The sequence below is a fragment of the Elaeis guineensis genome, chromosome 13 (assembly GCF_000442705.2).
Source record: "Elaeis guineensis isolate ETL-2024a chromosome 13, EG11, whole genome shotgun sequence".
NCBI lineage: Eukaryota > Viridiplantae > Streptophyta > Magnoliopsida > Arecales > Arecaceae > Elaeis > Elaeis guineensis.
This window is the reverse complement of record NC_026005.2, coordinates 11,259,709-11,284,961: the sequence shown is the minus strand read 5'-3', so window position 1 is coordinate 11,284,961 and position 25,253 is coordinate 11,259,709. Positions and strand designations below refer to the sequence as shown.

The window sequence follows — 25,253 nt, the reverse complement described above, 5'->3', positions numbered from 1 at the left end:
GCAAGCTTCATTATGAAAAAAAAAAATTTACAAGAGGAGATCACACTCTCAACCCTCATACACCAATCATTTTTCCTCGATAAGAAGCTCTCTCTCATAAAAGCTCTCTCTAGAAAATCCCCTGAAGCGACCATTATCCGCTATCTGACAATCTGCCTGAAGCCCTGCCTCTGCTCTCTATCAGTGCTTTTGCTGTGTTTGCTCATCCACAGATCTCTGCCGAATCATGCTACCACCTCTCCAAGCCTCGGTTGCCCACAGGCCTTCTTAAAGGCTTCAAACCGAGTATAAAACATGTCCTACCCATCTTTGGACTCTAGATAGCACCTAAATAGCACTTAGGCTATTGGATTTTGACCGCAAACCCTTACAGCTCGTTCGATTATGCATCGGTTTATGAGAACGTCCGTTAACTATGAGAAACTAATGCTGATCCATGATGGATTGTGTGAAATCGAGCAGGAAATGCCCTGCTGGTCCACACGCTCCCATATGGACCGCCCAACTCGTGGACTGTGGCACGTCGCACGGTCTGGGCCACACTCGCACGTGGGCTGTACATGCGTGCTCACATGCTGGGCTGCACGGGCGCCTGGGCCGAGCCCGAGCACTAGGCCATGCACTACTCGAGGGCTGACCCACGCGCACTTGGGCTGCACTTGCAACTGGCCCATGGGCCGTACCTACTGCTCCTAACATCTTTCTACACGTATCTCCTCCATCCGAACTCCATTTGGACTGTTCTTGGATTCGTTGAACTCCGTTCGTCATCCTGAATCTCGTTCTGGGCTTATTATAGATCGAATTTCGAAGTATTTTTTTCAACATCTAGTATAGATCGGGATCCTAATGTCCCATCTAACCTTTCTAAATGAAAGTTTTACTTTGGAATTGTAGGGATGCTGCAAAACTCCCTTTTGTAAATTATGCTAAAACTTTACTTCATCAGAATAGGCATAATATTGTGCGTAATTTTTTTGAAACATGGTTACCTGGCATGGCTTTGACCCGAATCCAACGGTTTTTAGGTCCTAGATGGGAGGTATGCCTCATTCCTATGGTCGGTCTTTCGGAGGTATTGTTGTTGCTTGGGCTAAAAACCTAGGTAATGTTCATTTTATGCATGTTGACAGGCAAGTTGCTTTCGGTGTTATTTCTAGAGTCCTAAACCCAATAAACCTAGTACTTCGATTTTTGAATGTCATGTCTTGTCCCGAGTGCAATCTATGCTATCTTTAGAAATTCCTCTCGCTGGTGACTTCAATTGTATTTTGTACTTTGAAAATAAAAGGGGTGGTAAGCTGTTTAGAGTCCATAGAGAAATTAAAAAATTTAGATATTTTCTTGGTACCTCTAGGCTCATTGATTTAGGTTTTCAAGGTCCACACTTCACTTGGTATGATAATCGTCTTGGGCAGACTAGAGTTTGGAAAAGAATTGATAGGATTTTTATTTCAATTGGCTGGTCAGACCTTTATTCTGAATCGAATGACATGCATCTCACCCGTTTTGCATCTAACCAAGTCCCTTACTAATTTCTATCTCCAATCAAAGTTCTAGAGGCAATGTTCATTTTAGATTTGAAAAGTTTTGGTTATCCTATGGGAACAATGAGGACATTGTTTGTAATGCTTGGTTGTGTGATGATAATCATTCTCCTAGGATTCATTTAACTCTATTACTTCATAATGTCCTTTATGCTATTACTCGTTGGAAGCAAAGATTAGGTAACTTGTGCCTGCGAGATAAGCATTTATATGAGCAGCTGTATGATTTACAAATTGAAGAAGCTAATTTAGGTGGTCTTCCTCCTAATTTGCATCAGTCAATGTTAAATTTATTATCTCAATATCATGATATTTTACATAGGTAAGAGATCATATGGAAACAAAAATCTTGCAATATTTGGCTTCCAGAGAGAGACGCAAATACTCGATTCTTCCACTTATCCACTACTTTGCATCATTGAAAAAAATCAGATTTCTCATATTTATGATCAAAATAATGAATGTATAGTGGATGCTAATGTTATAATTCAACTTTTTGTTCATCACTTCAAACATCATTGGATGGCTGATGATCATATTAGTAATATGGATTATCCTTTAATTCATCTTATGCTCTCTATGCACCAGAATGAGGAGTTAACTCAAGTTATGTCAATGGAGGAGATTGAAGGGGCTCTTTGTAGCCTTTATCTGAACAAAGCCTCAAGACCAAATAGTTTTCCAGCTTTTTTCTTTCAATATTTCCAGCCTTTGATTAAATATGATGTAATTACTGCAGTGAGATAGTTTTTTTCATTCTAACTTCCTCCTTGACTGTTGGAAAAAATATATATATATATATTATTCTCTTGCCTAAAAAGTCCAATCCTTGTTCTCCAAATGATTACAGGTCCATCAGCTTATGTAACACCCTTCACAAGTTAGTGGTTAAAATTTTAGTCAATCACCTTCAAGGTATCTTGTCTCATCTAGTTTTGGAGGAATAGGGTGCTTTCGTGCTGGGTCATCATATAACCTCAACTAGTATTCTTGCTCAAAAAGTTATGCGCTCTATTTTTAGAGCTTTCGGATCTCATAGTCTGGTAATCAAGATAGATATGGAAAAAGCTTACGATAGGATCCGTTGACAGTTTCTATTCCACATTATCATAAGTTTATTAATTGGATTCAAGCTTGTGTCCTTGATCTGTAGTTTGCTTTGTTTATCAATGGCTCGCCAATGAAGTGGTTTGTGGTACTTGTTGTTTCGGGTAGGATTATCTGCTTTCATCTTATCTGTTTCTTTTAGCTACTCAAAACTTTTCAATGGCTGCGGGTGGTCTCGATATTCCTTCTTTGTTTCATAAAAAGCATTAGTTTATGTAAATTGGTTGCCCAACTCCTCTTAGAATCTAATTTGTTATTGGCACAATTAATTATCACTTTCCTGGATCTTAGGTTAATTATACAAAACCATGGCATTCATCCACCAGCTGATCTAAGATTGCATCGTTGGGCATAAGGTTCAGTTCCACTTTCAGTGGTTGATTGGTTCAGGGGACTCTATAAATGTTTATAATGACCCGTGGATCTCTACATGTCCTTTAAATTATTGGCCTACTTTCCTAAATATCCTAGAGTTGTCTTTTGATCTTAAGGTTTATGAATTAATTGATGAATCTCGTGAATGGAATGTGGAGTGTTTGACCCATTTGTTTCTAAAGATTTACTCCGCCAAATCCTTTCTATCCCGATTTCGACTACTAATTGTTCCGACTAGTTTATTTGTGGTAATACAAAACTTTCTTCTGTTCTCTTAATTAAGGATATGTCCTTTACCACTTCTATTCAGCATTCTAATGAAGATCATCACCTCTTCATGCAAATATGGAGACTTAAAATTCCTCTTCATGTTAAAAAAACTACTTGTACATGGTCATATTATCCCATCTCAAGTCTTAAATTGTGATATATATTCTATGCTAGTTGAAGATTGTGTACGTGCTCTTCTTACTTGCTCTTGCAAAAATGTGTTGGCTGGATCTTTACAATACATATGGAATTTCTACTTGGTTTACCAGTTTGCAGGATTTGTGTACATATATGATAAATCCTTTGGTAGACTATAACCATAAAGCATTTATAGGATGTGTTACCTAGGTGATATGGCAGGCTCGTAATGGCAGAATTTGTAAGCAACTTGTTAATTCAGCGGCACAAGTATGCCGTAACTTTTGTTTTTTCAAACTCTCATTCCTTGGCCCTGTCTAGATACTGGGGTGGTCTCTCTCAATGTTTTGCTTCTAAGAGCAATTCTAAAATGGTTCCTAGCTACCTCCTCCCTTTGGGGTGATCAAGGTCAATTTTGATGGTTCGGTACTCTCACATAAAGCAATTGTAGCTTATGTGTTAAGGGATCATAACTCTCGCTCATTGTAGGCTAGTGGCAAAATCTTATCTCCAGGGTAGTGCCTTCCACAGAATTGATTGCGGCTTGGTTATAGGTAAAGGTTGCTATCACTATATTTAAGGCCACTCATATAATCCTTGAAGGTGACTTCGCAATAGTGGTATCTTGGTTTAATGCTTTTAAAATACTTCTTTTTTGCAGGATATGCAGCAATGGAAGGATCTTGTTCTTTCTTTAAAATTGTTCATATTTATTGAGAAGCTAACCAAGTGGCAGATTATCTAGCTAACAAAGCATTAAATGGTAATTTTCGATGGTTTACCGAGGATCATGTTGATTCTAATTGTCTTTATTTACTCCATGCAGATGCCTATAGCGTTTTGTTGCATCAAAATGGATAGTCCACTGAATCTACAGCTGCTATCGCAGTGGAAGGTTGGTGATCCTATCAGCTGGAACATAATGTATGTTGTCGGGTTTCTACTGGTTTCACTGAATTGCAGGTCTACATTCTTAAAGCTCCACTATTACATAACAAGTTATATTTGCTGTTATCATCTGCTGATATCATAGGGTATTGCATTGGATTGCAATATATGCTTTTACTTGTTAAACTACAGGTGCTTCATCCTGGCGTGGATTATATCTTTCAGTTGTTTTTCTCCACTAGTTATTTCCACCTTTCTATCTCCCTCTTCAATTACTCATACATTTCCAAGCAATCCAATTTCTGGGTTATCTTTCTTATTGCTCTCGCTTTATGGTCTCATTGCTCTTTCCTTCATGGACTCTCCTGCTATCATTCCCATTGTTTTCTTGCTTTCCATCCCATTATATTTAAGATTAATGATGATATTGATGCATTACTATTTCAAAAAGAAAAAGAGGTAATGGAGGATGAGCAAGAAAAAGAAAAAATTGAGAATGAATTTGTCCTACAGTTAAAATATCATGACATTTTATCTGTGGAGGTTTTAGGTGTTCTACAACTACAAGTTTATCTACTCTATGAAAGCCTTGGTTGGTTACTAAGTTTTCATGTTGAGGAACTTATTCTCTGCTGCAATTTCTTATCATCTCCTAGAAGTCAGCTGTTCTTTGTTGATCATAATCACAACTCCAACATCAGCATCATCCTGCTTTCAAATTTATTCGGACTCAATTGTCGTTCAGCTATGCTTTGGAAGGGTTTCAATGCTGCTGTTCACTTGCCATCTTTTCAGAAATATTGCTTCCTATATGTACATACGCTGTTGTTATATGCACATCTTATGAAACGGAGTTGCAGTCTTCATGGAATCATATATACTACTTGCTGCTTCAAATATATACTTTTACACACACTTCTTTCTCTACTACAATGGATTGCTGTTTCTTATAAAGTATTTCGTTTTTGCCTGCTGGTCATCTGGAACCTACACTCTGCTTATAATGGCCGGGTTACAGCATCACTATTGTACTTATTCTACAAGACCTTTCACTTGTCGCTAATACAATCAGGCTTTACAGCATCTATTCTTTTCTATTTCAGCTAGTCTCCACAGCCAAATGCCATTTTTGGAGTTATTTTACTACTGCAATTCTTTTCTATCCGGGTTTATATCTGCTATTTCACTCTGGTGTGCTTTCTATCTTCCTTTTTGTGGATCAGCTCCACTATATTTGGGGATCACAGTTGCTTGCTTCTGTTCTTGTTAACACAGTGGGCATACTCCATTTTTGCTGTAATTATCAGGTCACTTGAGAAACTGCACATATTACATTTTGTATTTGGTTCTTTCTCATAGTTCAATAAAGTTTCTGCTTCCTCTCTGTTCGACAGGGCAAAAAAAAAAAAAAAAAAAGGATAAAGAGTCCCAAAAGACTAATTACTAGCCATCATATCGCTTTTTATTTATTTTTTAAATAAAAACTTTCTGTTTCTAGTTTTTAACCGTATAAACTAGATAATGTCCTTGCAGCAAAATCAAGCACGTATTTGCTCAATCGATGAGCCACACCTTATCATGTACCTCATCTCTACTGCCATTTCTTTTTTATTTATTGATTAAAATGCTTATATATTTATTATCTCGGTATGTTTTTTGTAACAAGGCCGAACATGCCTTTAGAAAAGGAGAGACATGACTCCTGATTAAATGAAAAAAAAGTGAGACAGTCCAGTATGTGAACTTTAGGATCTTGCATTAGTATAGAATTGTTAGCTGCACATTTAATATTTTATCAGGGTCCCATTTAATTTTTCCTAGACATTTTCATATGATGTTTATAACATAGAGATTTGAAAAGTAATTTAGGATCCTATCCAGTCAGGGATCAAGAACTAATTCCTTCTTCAACATTTCTGAGCATAAATAGAGCCGCAACATATGCCTCATGCAAAATTTATTTGCTATTTAGGACATGCAGTACCTTAGAAAGCATGTCCAACATTTTCAATGGGATGCTTGGCTGATCAGCAATGACTGGCTCTTTTAAGCTCGAGCAGTCTATCACATGAAAGATGGTTAATGACCTACTAACAAGATCTTCATGTTCTTGGAGATCTTCATTTGTATTTATATTGGATATAGTCAAGATAAGTATATGAAAATATTAGTCCTATTGTTTCAAACAAGATAAATTGATAAATTTGGAGATATGATTCGATATAGTTTTATGAATGATGTTTTTTAATGCTTTTTGCTTAAATATAATTTTTAACAAAAAATTGAAATTTATACTATTGCCGCTGATCTCAGGACACCGGCACATATGACCTCCATTGATCTGCAAAATAAATGATAAGAATGATCAGAACAATGGACAAGAATGAGAGTTCATTGGATTAGCTCCAACCGGGCCCCAATGCTTAAGCCTAAGAAGATTTGGAAAAGAGCAGGAGGAAGAAAGAATAGAGTAATAGGGTCCCTCTTGGCTCCAGTGATTTTGCGTTATCTTTTTGGAGTTTCTAGATTTATTTATAGTTGGAATCCTGCATGTCCCAATGAGTCGTATCTCAATAAATTTGGGATCGTATCACAATAGACTGTTGATATGGCATGACAACTTCGAGGATGTGCTGTCCCATCTTAGTATGTGATTAGATTGCCAAGGCTATATGCAGATTGGAGATAGAATACCAAGCTGCTTTATGAGAAGATCGCCGAGCGGAGCTAAGGGATATTAGCCTTGGAGATTGGCGCCTCATGTCTGCTCGTCTCAACGAAGATGACCCGATGAAAATTTTTTCGAGAGTTTCCTAATGTGCTTAGGTCGCCACATGAGTCATAAGTTAGATGAATCTTATCTTACCAAATCATCTTGGTCAATGAATGCCACAACAAGTACTAAATAGTTTCCATTTTGAACTTATGGTATCCATGAAGATAGCAGTATCTCAGCTCCTTACAAATTTTTGCATTTATATATTCATCATTGTTGTGGAGGGAGCAAGAACTTTAATCCCACATCGATTGTTCAATCAAACTATCTTACCTTATAAAGCTTCGAAACCTTCCAGCCCCTTACGATGTGCCTTTAGGCCCACAAAACGCGGCCCCGAGGAACAAAGCCATTCGGGAGTCCTACGGGAACGCCCAAATAATATTACAGTCCGATCAGTCAGGCTCATAAGATCAGATCGACACCCGAGATGCATTCGTATTCTTATGACCGACACCCGAGATACATTCGTAGCCACATGACTGTAAGGCGGCCCCATCCGCCTGCAAGGTATTGTTCGCTTTGGGCATCCCCATAGGGTTTTCGCATGGCTTTGTCCCTCGAAGCCGCATTTCGCAGGCCAAAAAATGTCTCGCAAAGGATTGGAGAGTTTCGAAGCCTTATAAAGTAAGGTGGCCTAACTGAATAACCGATGTGGGACTAAAATCCCTATTGGGGGAAGACCTGCATGGGCCATCAATGTTACAGTCCGATTAGCCAGGCTCATAAGGTCAAATCGGCTACTGGAACGCGCCCGTAGCTACATAGGTGTAAGGCGGCCCCACCTGCCTGCGAGATATTGTCCGCTTTGGGCGTCCTCATGGGATCTCCGTACGGCTTTGTCCCTCGGGGCCACATTTCGTGGGCCAAAAGGTGCCTTGCAATGGTCTGGAGGGTTTTGAAGCCTTATAAGGGACTAAAGTCCCTGCTCCCTCCACAATAGTGACCCCCTCAATTAGGGGACCTCGCCTATTGAAGAGAAACCTATATGGGCCATCAGTGTTACGGTCCAGTCAGCCAAACTCATAAGGTCAGACCAGCTTCTGGAATGCATCTGTAGCCATAAGGGCGTAAGATGGCCCCACCCGCCTACGATGTATTGTTCACTTTGGTTCTTATGCATGCTTTCCTTCTTCTCTTTCATAGTGATCTTTTCATAAAATTGACTAAGTAATGAAGTCGGTAAAAATATAGTGCAGTCAGATAGAAATAGTAGGCCGACTAAGTCACGACTGAACTAATAGATTTGATAAAATCTTTTAAGTTTTGTAATCTTGTAATCTTCTAAGTCTTGTAACACTGGTGGCCCATGCAGGTCTCCCCCCAACATATAAGGTCCCCTGACTAGGGGGGCCACTGTTGTAGAGGGAACAGAGACTTTAGTCCCACATCGGTTATTCAGTCAGACCACTTTACCTTATAAGGCTTCGAAACCCTCCAGTCCTTTGCGAGGCACTTTTTGACACATAAAATGTGGCCCTAAGAGACAAAGCCATACGGAAACCCCGTGGAGACGTCCAAAGCGGATAATACCTTGCAAGCGGACGGGGCCGCCTTACAGCGACGTGGCTACGGCACGTCTCGAGAGCCGGTCTGATCTTATAAGCCTGACTGATCGGACCGTAACCCTAGTGGCTTATGTAGGTCTCTCCCCAACAGACAAGATCCCCTGATTGGGAGGGCCACTACTGTTGTAGGGGGAGCAAAGATTTTAATCCTACATCGATTGTTCAGTCAGGCCATCTTACCTTATAAGGCTTTGAAACCCTTTAGTCCCTTGCGAGATACCTTTTGGCCCACAAAACGTAATCCTAAGAGACAAAGCCGTGCAGAGACCCCACAGAGACGTCCAAAGCAGCCAATACCTCACAGATAGATGGGGCCGCCTTACACCCCCATGTGACTACGAGCGCATCTCGAAAGTCGATCCGACCTTATGAGCCTGGCTGATCAGACTGTAATACTGGTGGTCGATGTAGGTCTCCCTCTAACAGGCAAGGTCCTCTAATTGGGGGGGCCACTGTTGTGGAGGGAGCAAGAATTTTAGTCCCACATCGATTGTTCAGTCAGACCATCTTGCCTTATAAAGCTTCAAAACCCTCTAATCCATTGCGAGGCATCTTTTGACCTGCGAAATGTGGCCTCAAAGGACAAAACCGTACAAAAATCTTACCCTACGAAGATGTCCAAAGCGGACAATACTTTGCAAACGGTGAAGCTGTCTTACATCCATATGGCTATGAACATATCTCGAAAATCGATCCGATCTTATGAGTCTAGCTGACTAGACCTTAATAGTCACAATAGGCTTGGATATCTCGGTCTCATCCAACTCCCACCATGATTGACTTAAAAGCTTTGCCCATTGTTAGTCCCATATCGGACATGGAGAAAGGAAGCCGAAATAGCTGTACTTCTAAAAGGAAGAGGTCATGGCTTGTAGTTTTCATCTTTGCGCTTGGGGCAATGACGCAGCTAGTGAGGTTATAGCCGAAGCGCGTCAATTGCTGGTTGAAAACTATTTCCAAACCCCCTCTCTGGCCTGGGTTTAGCCCGGTGCCATTGAGAATTTCTGGAAGGGCTCCCTCTAACCCAGGGTAAAGCCCAGCAATTCTGTAATCCTAAACAATTCACTGCAATATGGTGAGTGAAAATCCAGTTAATTTATGAGCGCTAGAACCCCTGGATTCCATGTAATTATTAATTGCTACCGAGTTTATGATTAGGAAATCCAAACACCTTAGCCTTAGGCCTCTGAAGCAAGTCCATGGCTTCATGGTCGTCAGGGGATTGCACTGAGAGATCTCCTGCTCTCGTCTGTAAATTCCTTCCTTCTATGGAAGTTTGAACTATGCTTACAAGCTATTTGAACAAATCTCCGAACCAGACCTCTTCATGTGGAACACCATGATTAGAGGTGCTTCTCATAGCTCCAGACCCTCTGATGCCATTTCTGTTTATAGACGGATGGTGGAAAGGGGTATGAAGCTGGTAGCTTCACCTTCTTCTTCCTCCTTAAAGCCTGCACCAAGGTCATGTCAGCCTTTGCCGGAGCACGGTTCCATGGAATGATTGTAAAACTTGGCTTAGAGTCCGATGCTTTCTGGAGGAATGCTCTCATTATTTGCATGCAAATTGTGGAGAATTGCTGATTGCGAGTGCTCTTTTTGATGGAGCTCCGAGCGGGGATGTTGTTGCTCGATCTGCCTTAATTGCAGGCTGTGCGAGAAGAGGCAAAATAGACATTGCTCGTCGGTTGTTCGATGAATCGCCTGGCAGAGATTTGGTGTCTTGGAACATAACAATATCTGGATATGCGAAGCAGGGTGAAATGGAGAAGGCCGGAGAGCTGTTTGATTAGGCACCAGAACGGGATGTTGTGTCATGGAACACGACGATTGCTGGGTATGCACCAAATGGACTTCATGCACAAGCACTGGAAGTCTATCAGGAGTTGCTAAAGGCAGGAGAGAGGCCTGATGAAGCCACAATTGTGAGCTTGCTATCTTCATGTACGGACTCCGATGCTTTAGATGTCGGATAGAGGATACATTGCTCTCTTTCAGAGACATGTTCGAGGAGTGATTTAAGTATGCCTATTGGTAATGCACTGATGGACATGTATGAAAAGTGTGGAAGCATAGACTGAGCAATGGAGGTATTCAAACAAATGAAAGAGAGGGATGTTTGGACTTGGAACTCGATCATTGGGGGGGGCTAGCTTTTCATGGGCAGGTAGAAGAATCCGTTAATTGATTCGAGCATATGAGGATGGAGAAAGTGAGGCCAAATGAGATTACTTTTCTTGGTGTATTGGCAGCATGCAGTCATGGTGGTTTAGTCGAGGGCCGCAGCTACTTTTCTCTGATGATTTTGAATGAGTACAGAACCGAGCCGAACATTAAGCAGTATGGCTGCATGCTTGACATGATGGGGCGCGCTGGCTCACTGAAAGAAGCATCCAACCTTGTGGAGACTATGGAGATGGAGCCAAGTCCAGTCATATGGTGGACATTGCTCGGAGCTTGTCGTCTCCATGGGAACATCGAGTTGGGAGAGCATGCAAAAGAACAGATCCACAAGATCAAACAGGATGCAACCGGGGATTATGTCTTGCTCTCCAATATGTATGCATCCACTGGTGAGTGGTATGGGGTGGAGAAGATCAGGAAACTGATGGATGCAAGAGGAGCAAGGAAGGACGCTGCTTGTACTGTAATTGAGGCAGATCATAAAGAGCCCGTGCATCTCCTGTTACATTCTGAGCCTGCTGGAATTTGAAACCCAGAATTCTCTGACATCTATATGATAACTTATATCTTCTCTTTACCTAAAAGTATTCTACTCCCCTACTCTCCTTGTGATGAGTCTTATGTAGTTATGTAGTTTGTACATCATTTCAGCAATGTGTATTCTAACTCAAATATATATATATATATATATATGCCATGAGTCCATGCTTCATAATCCAGTAGCTATGACCTTATCCAGCAACTGGCGCAGGCATATTTTTGGATCTTTCAGAAGGCTGTCAGTTGTTCCATTCCTATTGCGACAGCAGACTTATCATTGCTCCCAACCCTCTTACGACCCAACAAATACAAAAGAAGAGCTTGATGGGAGCTACCACTCACAAGAGCAAAGCCTCATCTCCCTCTTCCAATCGTGCTCCACCATGAGGGATCTCTCCCAGATACATTCCCAGATCATTCGAACCGGCTTCGACCAGCATGTGTTTGTTGTGGGCAGAGCCATCACGTTCTGCTGCGTCTCTGAGCATGGATCCATGGACTACGCATTGGCCGTCTTCGAACAGCTCCAATGGCCGGATGGATTCATCTGGAACACTATGATTAGAGGATTTGGGAGGACCAGCAGAGCAGAGGAAGCTTTCCTTTTCTTCCAGAGGATGCGACAGAAGGGGAAGGTGGCGGATAATTTCACGTTCTCGTTCCTGCTCAAAATTTGCGGGCAGCTGACGGCTGTTGATTTGGGCAGGCAAATTCACTGCTGTGTACTGAAGCATGGCCTGGATTCCCATGTCTACGTGACCAACACCCTTATCCACATGTATGGCCTGTTTGAAGACATGAACCCTGCTCGCAGGGTATTCGAAGAAATGCCCAATATAGATGTAGTGTCATGGAACACTCTTATTGATGGCTATGTGAACTGCGGCCAATACAAAGAGGCTTTGAGGATGCTCCTGATAATGAAGAGGAGTGGTTTCGGTCCAGACGAGGCCACCTTGGTTCTAGTTCTGTCAGCATGCTCGGAGCTGGGAGCATTGGATTTTGGCAAATGGGTTCATTCAGGCATCAGTAGTTCCATCCTCAATCAGAGTATCTCGGTGCTGAATTCTCTGATCGATATGTACGCCAAGTGTGGGGCAATTGACAGAGCTCTTCGAGTATTCGATTATATGAAAGAGAGGAATATAGTTTCATGGAACTCCATGATACTAGGACTTGCAATGCATGGGCATGCGGATGAAGCGCTGAGGCTCTTTGATAGGATGCAAAAGACTGAAATCGAAGAGCCAAATGACATTACTTTCCTCGGAGTGCTCTGCGCCTGCAGCCATGGAGGTCTCGTAGAAGAAGGGCAAAGGTTCTTCGATAGCATGGGGAGAGACTATGGTATCACTCCTACTATAAAGCACTATGGATGCATGGTTGATCTTCTTGGGCGAGCAGGGCTTGTGAAGGAGGCTTATGAACTATTAAGGAGCATGCCGATGGAAGGCAATGCAGTGGTGTGGAGGACATTGTTGGGGGCATGCCGGATTCATGGGGACCTTGAATTGGGTGAACGAGTTAGAAAGCATTTGGAAGAGTTGGAACCTGACCATAGCAGTGATTATGTTCTCCTGTCCCACATGTATGCAGGTGCTGGCCGATGGAATGATGTGTTGAAGGTCAGAGAATCAATGAAAGGAAGAGGAGTTCAGAAACCAGAACCGGGTAACAGCTTGTCAACATGCTTTCCAGTATGACACATCAAACTCTCTTTTTATTTCTTTTTTTTTTTGTTTTTTTTTTTTTTGGCAATACATCAGCGAGCATTATTGTAATCATTGGAACATAAACATAAGCATTTCAAGATGGTTTCATTATTTTTACACAATACATGATTTTTGTGATGGATAAACTGTAGTGTGATACTCTTTAGTTATAGATGCTATAACCGAGCACATGTTGAGCACATACAGCATGGACACTAACAGCGTTGCTATTAACAAGTACACTGATGACAACCAGGTCCAAGGAGAAATGATGGGTATTGTGATTTAGGTACTATCCCCTAAGAACTTTTCTTCTGCTTGTTTGTCTGCCATTCTTTGCGAGCAGCATCAATCTTTGTGCTTACATTAGAATGGAAGCCAGGATATGGCTCATACCCGAAAAAATTAAGTGCCTGTATATACAGAAAGTCAGGATACTCTTCATTTTAGATTGTTTTACATCACAGTGTAGATGGTTACCTCCAGCAAAACGAAGAATGGGGCCATCAAGAAAGCTTGAGAAAGATTGTCAAGAAGAGCCGGTGCACGCTTCTGAAAGGAGAAAAAAGAAAACGTTTCAGTTGCACCAGAGTGTAGAACAAGGATACACATCGTTCTTATCAGAAAGAAATGACCATACGAGGCAAACTTTACCTCAAACACTCCGTGGCCTATAAATTGCCCAGTCCAGCAAAACAACTGAGCTGCAAGAACGACCTGTATAGATGTTACAGGAAAAACTATCAGTGTACTTTTAAACATGAAACTGCACACAAGTGATAGTTCTTAATTCCATTAACAAATCATCATCTATCATGTTAAGGCCTTAAAGGCATGGAACATGTTGTTGAGCTCCTGGTCACTGTTGTCGATCAGTAATCAAAACTCTGCCTATGATATTCAAAACGCATTTTCAGCATTCAGTTTACAAGCGAGAATTTATCTAAATGCTTAAAGAGCTAAAGTTCTTAGCATAGTGCCATGAGAGGAGATTGAAGAAAAAGAGCTTCACCATGAGTATCTATATTAGAATTGAAAACTCCTGGCTTTGCATAATGCAAAAGGATACTCTATCAAGTAATAGATATGCATGAACACTATCAAACAGAGTGTTTCATAATCAAATATATGGTGATGGTGATGCATATACTGACAAATATATATACTCCTATCTTTTTAAGAAACCATGATCATAATACCTAGCATGAACCATTGAAGATGAAGAAATGACCGTAAAGCTGAACTGAGCATAAATGTTTGTTTTCATGATGGAACAATCAAAAGAAGCATTAGAACTAAATGTGAGGTCCAGGATTTAGGAAGAAAGTACATGAATGCAAATCACAAAACCTAAAACATATCCTGGAGATAAATTAAACCTTGAAGCTCGACACAGTGCATATGGGATTTGTTTATTCACTCCTTGGAGGATTTCTCCTTACACTGCCAAGACTTGCCCTTTTTCTTCAAAAAGCTGAATATGTTAACATTGGGCTTACTATGGGAGGATCAGATTTAATGACCAAAAGATTGAAATACTAGTGTTCCTTATCTGATATGCCACAACCTCTTTTATTTGGGTTTTGAATTTCTTGGTGAGAATACTAGTATGCCATATAACCCAAGTAAGAGTGACTGGGGAAACAATTTTACATTCTCAAGGTCTTTTATTTGGGTTTGCTATCATGCAGGGGAACTAGTAATCTTGTTCACCAGGCTGAAAGAAGGAAAGCCGCCTCAGAGCCTGCAAATATTTTCAAAGAAATGCATGATATCACCAGAGCAAGCCGCTTCATTTGTCCCCTCTCGAGGAAGCAAAGAAAATGACATGTTTCTTTGTTGACTGGAAAGATAAGGTATGTAGGAAGAATCATGCTTTATTTGCTTCAGGTCTTTTAATTCCCTCCTTTTCCTTGGCATTTTCATGACAGCTTTTAGCAGTTGTATTGCAGCTCTCTAACTTTATGAGAAGAACCGATCACCAAAACAGGAAATAAGTACCAGTAGTAATAAGGACTCATTAATCACATTTCTCCTTCAAATCAATATACCCATTGCAGTAATAACATACCAAGAGCACCTAAACTTGCATGAATCCTCCTTCAAAACATCCTCCCTTCAATTATTAGCCCCCAACAACCTGATCCTATTGTTGGTATATTCTATAAAAAGTGACATTTCTCCAAAAATTGTCTGTGTCAATGACATGGTATAATAATATAATTTGTTTTATATATTTTCTCAAAAGATATTTAATTTCAAAACATTTTCTTTAAAGAATTCAAGCCACCCTTATATTTAATGCACTTCAAGAAGTATATAAGAACCCTTAAATGCACTAACTAGAGGTATTTGTGCATGAAGTGTCTTATAGTGCATATTTTGGCAGATTAGTATATTTTTGGATGCTGTTGGGGAGTCCTTTCCTGAAATGAACAATTGAATATAGGAGAAACAAAGATTTTCTCCAATCATTCAAGAAGGCTATGTTAATCAGTAAAGTTGTTAGCAGAAAGATGGGTGACATAGGTCAAGAAGATAATTAGAGTCATAAAAAGGAGGAGAAGAGGGGGCGAGAGGGCAAATAAGACAACCAAACTTGACATCAAACCTTTCTTTAATTTCACAAAAAGAAAAAAAGAAAAAAAAGCACACAAGTCTTTTTTTTTTTTTTGGGTGACCCTCTTTATAAACTCACAAAATTGACCCACAAGTTAATAAATTTTAGTCTTTTTGAAGGTTTTTATAGAGAAAGAACAATTCTCGAATAAAATTTCTAAAAGAAACAGCTTATTGATTCCTAACAATCCATGGGTACTGAAGCATCACTATTCAGGCAACAGTAATGTGAATATCAACCACCTTTACCAAAATTGACTCCTTCTGGACTTGGATTCAAAGATCTTATGACATGATCTTGATTACCTATTATTAATAAAAAAAAAAACTTTAAACCACCAAAAATTCAGGCTATTGAATGTGATGCAATTCAGTCCCGCATCATTTGCTTCCATTATGTGGATGACTTTTCAAAAGCTTTATCCTCTATTAAGTCTCTATGATTTAATAATGGAGACCCACATAAAGCTCTCTTGCAATCAGATCGTTTTTTGATTGTTTTAATGTCCATTTCTTTCACAAGCAACAAGGTATGGATCATCCGTTTGATGGCAAGCTTTGAGGAATCAAGCAAATCAATAAGGAATGGATCTTCATATGACTTGATCCTGATTATTTATTTTAGATTAGCAACTTGATCTTGCCACATATGGTCCTTGCATTGATCTTCATTATTTTGATCCTTTGTCTCTGATAAATCCAATAGATCATCAACTAACAGATTCTCAATTTACGAAACTTTGATGGTGGTGCTGTTGCATGATGAATCCTTGACCATAGATTATTCACATGATAAAGCATCAATTGCAGGCTCTTCGTGCACAAGTTCTTTGGCTTCTTCATCTTTAAGATTCTTGATTTGTAGTTCAACCTTGGAGAGTTTTTGAACACCTAAAGCCACTGTAATTGCTTGTATTGCAGCCTACATGGAAATCTCATCATTCTTGATAGAGGCCAGCTATCTGGCAGAAGATCTTCTCATATTTGACATGCCCAGGAACATCACCAATTCTAAAACTCAAGTTCTCATTCACGACCACAATAAAAGGTAAAGAAATAAGAAACAAATAGATAGAAGCTCAAGGAATAAGGAAGAGAGGTAGGATCCTTTGGCTTTGATACCAAATTGATGTAGGACAAGATGAGAATGAGAGTTATAGAGATGAGGGAAGAGAGAGGAGAGAAGGAATAAGACAAACGAACTTGGGCTCAAACATTCAATTCATTTCGGAAAACAAAAGGGAAGTATACAAGTTTTTTTCTTGACCGTCTTTATAAACTCACAATCTTGACCCAAAAGTTAATGAATTTTGCGGCACAGTGTCATTAACAGCAACTGACCACTTAGCTTATCTAAATAGATTCCTTCTGGACCTGGTAAAATTATGAACTTAAAGATCTTATTATACAACCTTGGTCAGCTATTATTGACTTCAAAAAATCCTAATGATTTCAATCTAAAGCCTACAATTAAACAACTTTAAATAGCAAAAATCCAGGCTATTGAATGTGATGCAACCCAGTCCTGCATCAATGGGCATACTTTTGGTGTTCAAAATGGAATGTGGTTTCCATGAAATGGTATGACATAAATCTAACATACAAAGGTTGGCTTCGTAATATATGTTGCTCTGAGACGAAAAATAGAAGAGATTACCTAATCAACAGTGTGGTTCAACTTTGAAGAATCAGTTACAGGCATAAATAAATGAATCGTGCTACCATAAAGATTAAAATAGCTTAAACTTGATAGTAAGTGTATAGCGATCCCTGCAATTATGAATGTTCCAATAGGAAGAATAACTTCGATGATTATGACAGATGATATCCAAGATTAAAAGGGCACAAAGTTAGCAAATCAATACAAGGTATTAAATTACTCAAGGTATGGTATGAGCCTTAAAGGCTCCGCAGAGCCTTTCATATAAAATGAGGAAGATCAGTTCAGAGGAATTCTGAAGAATCCAATGAGCATCGGTACCATGCAGATTTCGATAGTAGGGTTAGAACTAAGCTAGACTGAAGAGTACATGTAACAAAGACGTATGTTTAGTGGTACAGGAAAAGGTGCAAAGTTATTTTTCCTTTGACCTAGTCATTTACTCTAAGTTGATATGCAGACTAACTCACACTTACACATCTTAAACTAAAAAAGTGAGCAATTATCCTAAGTAGAGAACCATTAGACAATATCTAGAAAGCAGTTATTTCAATTTTCTAAAAGAATGCTTGTTTTGCTTGACAAGGACCTAGGTTCTTAATCCACCTACTAGCAAACGAAACCAATTGTAGCACAAAACACCAAAGGTATCCAAGTCTCCATCAATGCTTTATTCATAGCAAATCATTGCAGTAATGCTATCCTGTTCATCATCTTGACGATACAATTAAATTGTCCAATTAGAATAAGAGATTTAGATTTCCTTCTCCATGGTTGCTCAAATGCCAAGGATTTACTGCATAAAGTGACTAATGAATCCTAAAATTAACCAACAGACAAGCATGGATCCGCACTTGAACTGCAACCTCAGAAACGCTTTCCTAATTTTTTACCAGCCACACTGGTGCTACATTACTGCTTACAGACAAACTAGAATCACTCATAAGCAATCAGGCTAGCATGCTAGCGCCTCATGAGTTATTCGCAGTATGGGCAAAGACGTATTAAACAAGACAAATATAATATATGATGGTTTATTCAAGAAACTTTTTCTTGGTTTTCCTGTAGATTTTGATATAGTATATATATCTGTTAAGCAATATATAAATCTTGCACAATTTTGATAATTTTACTGAAAGCTATTTAATCTTAGGAAACATCAGCAGAAGCAGGCATGGAACTATCTGCCAGGACATGCATCACTCAATAAGATGATTTTCCACTGAGTAAGTATGATGACAAATAGCCCCTTATATTTGTTTCATTCAGCCTGTGGTTATGCTTGAACAATGAAGAGGGTATAATTTGCATAAAGCTTGTAGTGCAGAAAGTACTGAACTATAGGCAAACATTGGGATGCCTTTTCACCAACTTTAAGAACATTTAGCAAATAAAAGGTGTATACTGCTCCAGAACAGTGTTCATGTGCAAGGTTAGGAAAGAACCAACAAATAAGAGAGTACTTTAGGCACAAAGATGATGTCAGCAAGTTCCCTTTGGCATTACACCTCAGCACTTTTTCCAAGTAGCTTTGAAGTGGAATGTCATGGTCATAAGTTGCCCTGGAACAAGAGGGGCAATTGTTGTTTAACATCCTTAGCTCTAACAATTTTTAAATCCCGTGAGACGGGGCTATTCCGATTTTTTCATGGAATGGGGCGCGTCGCCGTCCCGCCCCGTCCCGACACTTAAGACAGAGGATATCTAAAACGTCGATGCTGGGACGCTAGCAGGACGGCCTGTCCTAACATATAAGATGGTACCCCGTCTCGATGTCCCACAGGACATCCCGGAACGTCTCGTTGGGACCTAAATCTCTAACGTATTGGAGACTAAAGCTAACAGTTCTTGCAAAATCTTTAAAATTATTAAAAATTTAGTTCTCTTTTTCACGGGAAAGAAGAGGATGCTAGGATATCAGGATATAGCAAATATGGAGAATTCTCTACTACTTCACAGTTACAGGTTCCAACTGTAAAAGGTGCCACACAGTCTAAGTGTTATGACAATGTTTACCGTACATGTTCCATTGAAGTGTAAGGCAGAGGTTTAGATGAGGGCTCTGAACAAGACCTACTGAAAACAAGGATGGAATGTGTCAATTTGGAAAAGGGAAGAAGAGAATATTAATCAGTTACTAATCCACATTAACAAATAGTTCAAGGGCATTGATCTATTAGAAATTCTATAGTCAAGTGAGGGCTTAAAAAAAAAATAATTGACTAAAAATTTAAATGTTGATTCCACACGCTGTTTTCTAGCCATTATGGACTAAAAGAAACATAAGAAAATATTAACAGAAAAAACAGCACTATTGGGAACACTGGATTGGTAAGACAATCTCCATCTGGAACATGGGTCTAGGATATGTGTACAGTACCAAGATGGAAATCAGAGTTTGCAACATTGCCCAAAACCAATGACACGGGCGGACCTGCAGGCATAAATCTGCTGATTGATTTTCTGGTGATCCTAGCTCGAGTTCGATACTTTAATTGACATTCAGCTGGCTTTGCTAGTTATGATCCTTTTATATGTGAAGAAAATTTTTCCTACTTTTCTCCTTGTTTTCTGAAGTGTCAGGTGACTCAGGTCTACGCCTCCAATTCATTTATGTTTATTATGTTCAGACTGTTAGGTGATACCTGCTGACAACTGCTGGCCTTCACAAAATTTATGAAATTCCGTTAACTCAAGTAAAATTATTAATGTTATATTTTTTTGATGTTGCTAATAGTTGTTATATTTCAATTGAATGAGACGTTCATTAAGTGGATTTCATATAAATTGTCTTCCCCCCAAAATAGGTTAAAGCATTTTAGGTTTAATGGTGGAGAGACCAAAGAGATGAGCTAATGCAGTTAAAATTCTCTAAGAATCTATCATTGCTTTCTCCATCAAGATATTAATAAGTAAATAATTTACAGCTATCATGCAGACATAACAACAGAACAAGTCCAATGGCTGAAGTGGTTGTTTTTAAAAAAGTAATATGTCAACTTATTGTCCAGGTCTTAATCTATCTTATTTTTGAACTTCTTTATTATCCTATTACTTTTAACAAAAACAGACATGTTCACAGAGAGAGAGAGAGAGAGAATTCAGCAGAAAGAAAATAAAAGAAATGTCGAACATAAGGTTAGGTTTCCCAGAAACAAAAAGATACACAAGAACCCCATTGGCACCGATTCCTTGCATGCTAATCCGGAACCTCAATGATCACAGGAAGACAAAAGAATACACCTGCTAACCCAGTATGTGTCCCAATCAAGGGTTTGACAGAAGGAGAACGCATCCAGCTACCCAAACTAAATATAAGGAAAAAAAGAAGCACAATAATTTGTTGATACATCAGAACATCCCTGCACCAGAACACATTGACCATCCACTAAATCGAGACCAAAAGGACAATCACAATACTGCACAAACGTTAGAAAGGACAAGAGAAATAAAAATGACGTGATAAACAAAGAAGACCCCAATATTTTATCATGATCCTCAGTTCACAAGCATCCAATAACACCTAATCATGATACAATTGGCACGAACCCGGTTCCTAATAGCGCCAAAAGCATACAGAAAACCTAAATTTTGCACCCGCTCTTCCCATCGAATAAGGTTAAAGAAAAGCAATACAAACAGGAAAGACGAATCCAATCAATAGCATACGAAATCATACCCAACTCAATCAGCGAAACAAGATCTCCAAATCCGATCGATCGCATAAAATCATGAAGAAAAAAAAAGGAAAGGAAAAGTGGACTGACCTTCCAAGCGAGGGAGAAGCCGAGGTGGGCGGCGAGGGAGCTGCTGCCGAGCCAGCAGAGGAAGCAGAGGGTGGCGGCGAGGGAGCCGGCTTTGGGTTCCATGAGGACGTAGAAGAGAGCATAGATGAGGGCGAAGACGAAGGCGAAGTCCAAGGCAAGGCCACCATGCGCGAAGGGTAGGTGAAGGAGAGGGGGAGCAAAGTGGAAGAGAACGAGAGAGGTAAAGAAGATGGGCCAGACGAAGAGCATGTGGATGAGGACGTTCACCGGGTTGCTGTGGTACGCCCCGTAGAAGGCGAAGTGCTTCTCCAGATCAAACAATCCCTTCCCCATGATAGACGATGATGATGGGATCGATACGAGAGAGAGAGAGAGAGAGGGATGAAGGGGTTTTTCTTTTTGTTAAATTAGAAGGAAGAGAGGGGGGGGGACTTTATAAGAGGGGAGGGAAGGTGACCGACGCTGAAATGGGAAAGAGGCGAGGGGGGGTGGGGGGTGGCTTGGTTTCAAACTGTTGACTGGGAACTAATATTTCTGAACTTCTTTTATGTAAATTGGGAAGTTTTGAGGGGCGGTTAAGGTTCTTTGTTTTACGGATTTTTTTTATTTTTTAAATACTATTTTTGGTCAATAATGACGGTGATGGCAATGATCAAAGGAGGGACTACCTCAAACCACACGTCAAGTTTGCCCACCTTTCTCCTCACGTTAGAAGGTCCCATTCAAAATTAAAGACATGTTTGTATATGTACGGATTAGTTGCATGCTTATCACACAGTTGTATATTTTTTTGATCTGCAAAATTAAAAAAAAAATTTATTTATATCAAATATAATTATTATAAAAAAAATTACTATAGACTATTTTTGACATTAAGTTCTTACCCATGGCTCGTCTTTTTACTTCCTTTGGGATTTGTCTAGATTCATGAGCCTAAAATTCTATAAAATTTATAGATTGAACCACTATAATTATTAAAAAATATTAAATTAGAGACTGAACTAAATTTATATTTATAATCATCCAATATTCTTTTTTACATGGACCAGCTTGAATCTCGTAAGGAGAAAAAAAATGATCCACTTCAAAATTCTCTTTCATATAAGTTAGTCCGAATTTCATTCGGAGAAAAAAATGATCAGCTAAGATCATTTTTTTCTTTCTATAAAATTTGGATTAGTCCACTCCAAAGATCTATGATATTGGAAATATAAGTCTTAGCCGGACTTTTTTTTTTCTAATTGTACTAGTCTAAATTCATGAATTTCATAAGATTTTGGATCTGAACATCCAAACAAGCTTAAAAGATAAAATTATCGAGAACGTAGAGTTATTCAGGAAACTATAGCAAATTAGAGATACCAATAATTTTTCTCCTAAAATAACTATTTCAACATAGATATAATATTATTTATGAAAATTAGATATAACTATTTCAACTTTACGCTCTCTAAAACCAAACCAAACAAAAACCCTAAAGTTAAAGCTTCAAAGCATTAACCTTATTTCATGTATATCAACTTAAACTTGGGAGGAATTGCATAAAATTTGCATATGGACCTTTATTTTTTTTATTTACTTATGTGAGTCCCTTTCCAAGTTTAGTTTCAGCTCAGAAAAATGAATGACAAGAAATGAAAAGCATCTTATATATTTTTTTTTTAAATTTATAAAAAATTATTTTAATTCTATAATTTTAAACAATTGGGAATCATACCAAAGGATGTGATAGCAATTTTATTTAATCAGATTCAGCCATCATTGTATTATAAAATTTCTTGATATTTTTCATGTCTTTTTCGAAAAAAGAACAACTATGATTGTCCCCATCTTTTTTTTTTCTTTTTTTGCTAGCACATAAACCCAGTCCGATATCCATCATGACTCGAATTTGGATCATGCTTTTGGAAATAAAGGTTCATTCTATTAGGATGCCACCTCAGTGGCAACTATGATTGTCCCTTTAATATGGTATTAGTTCATGAACCTCCTTTTTGGTGTGAGAAAAACCAATAGGCACGGACTACACATACGTGAAATTCTTCGTGCACTATGGGCAATATAGAAAATCCGACGTAAAATGTACCACCTCGTTCGATTGATCCACATAGTCATCACTTTTCAACATACATTTAATACTTGCAGATCGATTTTTTTATTTAAAAATTTTGTATGACGACAATATTCATGCTCCTTCAAAAAATTATGGCATTTTATGTCCATATTATGACATCTTGCGTCCATAATATACACAAGATGTCATAATTTTTTCTAAAAAATAGGGGTATTTTCGTCATTCAAAATTTTTAAACAAAAAAGCTGACCTGCAGACATTAAATACGTATTAGAAAGTAGTTGGACAAAAATATTTCTCTCATATTATTATATCTTAGATCATTACATCCTAAACTATATTATATCACAGGATGTCATAATTTTTTTTAAAAAATAAAAATATTTTTATCATATAAAAATTTTAAATGAAAAATTTGATCTATAAATATTAAATATATATTGAAAAATAATGACTGTATAAATTAATTGAATAAAATAATATATATTATATTAAATTTTTTATATCATCCATGATGCATAAAGAATTTCTCATATGCATGTACATAAGAGGAATTGTGCCCCCTGGCTGCTGTCCCAAGGGCCCATAACTCAGCCGAACTAGAAGTTGGGAATCAAATGTTAGTTGAGCACCTCGTACTACGGTCAAATTTATTGAATTCCAGAACGTTTCTTTCGTTCTATTTGTCTCAGTAATACGAGACTTCTGTTTATGAGCTCTTGGCTATGTGCTCATCTCGTTAATAAAATATGATATATTTTCTCATTAATATGTCCTATATACTATTACATTATGAATCCCAAAGGGCTATCATACGATCCCCGAAGGGTGCGTCTCTACCTGAGTTCCATCTGATTTAATTAACTCCAAACATAAAATCCCCGACTCTTTCACATTGAGTTGCACTGTTCTTTATTTCTCAAAATTTGATTGGTATCCCCTAGCCTACCAAGTGCATCCTAAGTGGCAAACTCCAATGTAAAATTTAATCGGAAAAGAATAGTCTCTTGCTGTCTAGAAAGGTGGGGCCAAGGGATGATTGAGTACTTTTCTAGCACCGCTGGCTTCCCATGAAACATTTAATCATGTATCCAAATATTCTAGCCTGTTAATTTGCTACCTGAGAATGAAATTTTACAGAGCAATGCCAAAATTTAATAACCTTTGTGCTGCACATGCATGTAATTTCCACCATTATATAATTAAGATTTTTTGAAAATAAATTTTTTATAAAAAATTATTTACTATTTAGTAATCATATTTATGAAGTACTTTAAAGTTTTAATATATGTTTGATAACTGAAATAAAAAAATACTTTTGATATAATAAAATAATAATAAAAAATAATCCATAATATTATTTAATAAAAAATATAATATTATATATTATTATATATTAAATATTATTTATTATATCATATTATTATCATATAATATTATAACATTATACTATATATAATATATATTAGATTATATTTTTATAATATAATAATACTATAATAGATTATATTATATATTTATAATATATCATAATATTAATTTATTAGTATATTATATTATATTTATAATATGATAATATAATATGATATGATATGAGATAGAATTATAAGCTTTGTTGGTGGGTATTTTGATCTATGAAAAAATTTTGTTTAAATTAAAATAGCTTTCCAGCCAAAAATCACTTTCAGAAAGTAGCTTTAAAATGGAATTTTTTTCAAATAGATCTTTTTAATTTTTTAAAAAGTGCAATAATTTTATAATTTTTTATCAAATACTATTGTAACATCTAAAAGTATTTTTGGAGAGGTAAAAAATACTTTTTGATATTTTAATCTGTTCTGATATTTTTGTTGAATATTCTGATGCAAGTATTATTAAATTTTCTTTGTTTAGATCTATAACGTCTATTTTAATTTTGAAATTTGTATCACATTCTGATTGAGATCTGAACCTACCTGTATTTAATGATGGGATGTGGTTGGATAAATGTTTACATTATAGATGAAATCACATCAGCTCTTTAATTGG

General features: G+C 38.0%; 2 protein-coding genes, 1 non-coding gene and 1 pseudogene across 5 annotated transcripts; 3 read left to right on the top strand and 1 right to left on the bottom strand.

Annotated features, from left to right (window-relative positions):
* Window positions 1-9,504: 9,504 nt before the first annotated feature.
* On the top strand, window positions 9,505-20,118 carry LOC105056631 (pentatricopeptide repeat-containing protein At4g21065). 3 transcript variants are annotated; one of them, XM_073247425.1, is made up of 3 exons: window positions 9,505-13,064; window positions 14,797-14,961; window positions 18,548-20,118. In XM_073247425.1, the coding sequence occupies exons 1-2, from the start codon at window positions 11,507-11,509 to the stop codon at window positions 14,946-14,948; spliced, it is 1,710 nt and encodes a 569-aa protein (XP_073103526.1). In that variant the 5' UTR covers window positions 9,505-11,506; the 3' UTR covers window positions 14,949-14,961; window positions 18,548-20,118. The 3 variants fall into 3 exon arrangements, with proteins under 3 accessions (XP_073103526.1, XP_073103525.1, XP_073103527.1); XM_073247424.1 differs by having other exon boundaries at window positions 9,506-13,064; window positions 18,538-20,118; XM_073247426.1 differs by lacking the exon at window positions 18,548-20,118 and having other exon boundaries at window positions 9,513-13,090; window positions 14,797-14,936.
* On the top strand, window positions 9,550-9,706 carry LOC114914751 (U4 spliceosomal RNA). Its single transcript, XR_003802420.1, has one exon. It is a non-coding gene; the product is annotated as a U4 spliceosomal RNA (small nuclear RNA).
* Window positions 9,925-11,399, top strand: LOC109506531 (pentatricopeptide repeat-containing protein At5g15300-like; annotated as a pseudogene).
* Window positions 13,192-21,584, bottom strand: LOC105056632 (2-hydroxy-palmitic acid dioxygenase MPO1). Its single transcript, XM_029267987.2, has 4 exons — window positions 21,152-21,584; window positions 13,760-13,822; window positions 13,586-13,657; window positions 13,192-13,518 (listed from the first exon to the last, which is right to left on the bottom strand). Exons 1-4 carry the CDS (start codon window positions 21,482-21,484, stop codon window positions 13,405-13,407), a joined length of 582 nt encoding a protein of 193 aa, XP_029123820.1. The 5' UTR covers window positions 21,485-21,584; the 3' UTR covers window positions 13,192-13,404.
* Window positions 21,585-25,253: the final 3,669 nt, after the last annotated feature.

Excerpts from the sequence above, each read along its gene's own strand:
- LOC105056631 (XM_073247425.1), top strand. The coding sequence starts at position 11,507 with ATGTGTATTCTAACTCAAATATATATATATATATATATATGCCATGAG. Across the intron at positions 13,065-14,796 it reads AGTTCAGAAACCAGAACCGG|GGGAACTAGTAATCTTGTTC; the intron begins GTAACAGCTTGT and ends GCTATCATGCAG.
- LOC105056632 (XM_029267987.2), bottom strand. The coding sequence starts at position 21,484 with ATGGGGAAGGGATTGTTTGATCTGGAGAAGCACTTCGCCTTCTACGGG. Across the intron at positions 13,658-13,759 it reads TAGGCCACGGAGTGTTTGAG|AAGCGTGCACCGGCTCTTCT; the intron begins GTAAAGTTTGCC and ends TTCTCCTTTCAG. Across the intron at positions 13,519-13,585 it reads CATTCTTCGTTTTGCTGGAG|GCACTTAATTTTTTCGGGTA; the intron begins GTAACCATCTAC and ends CTGTATATACAG.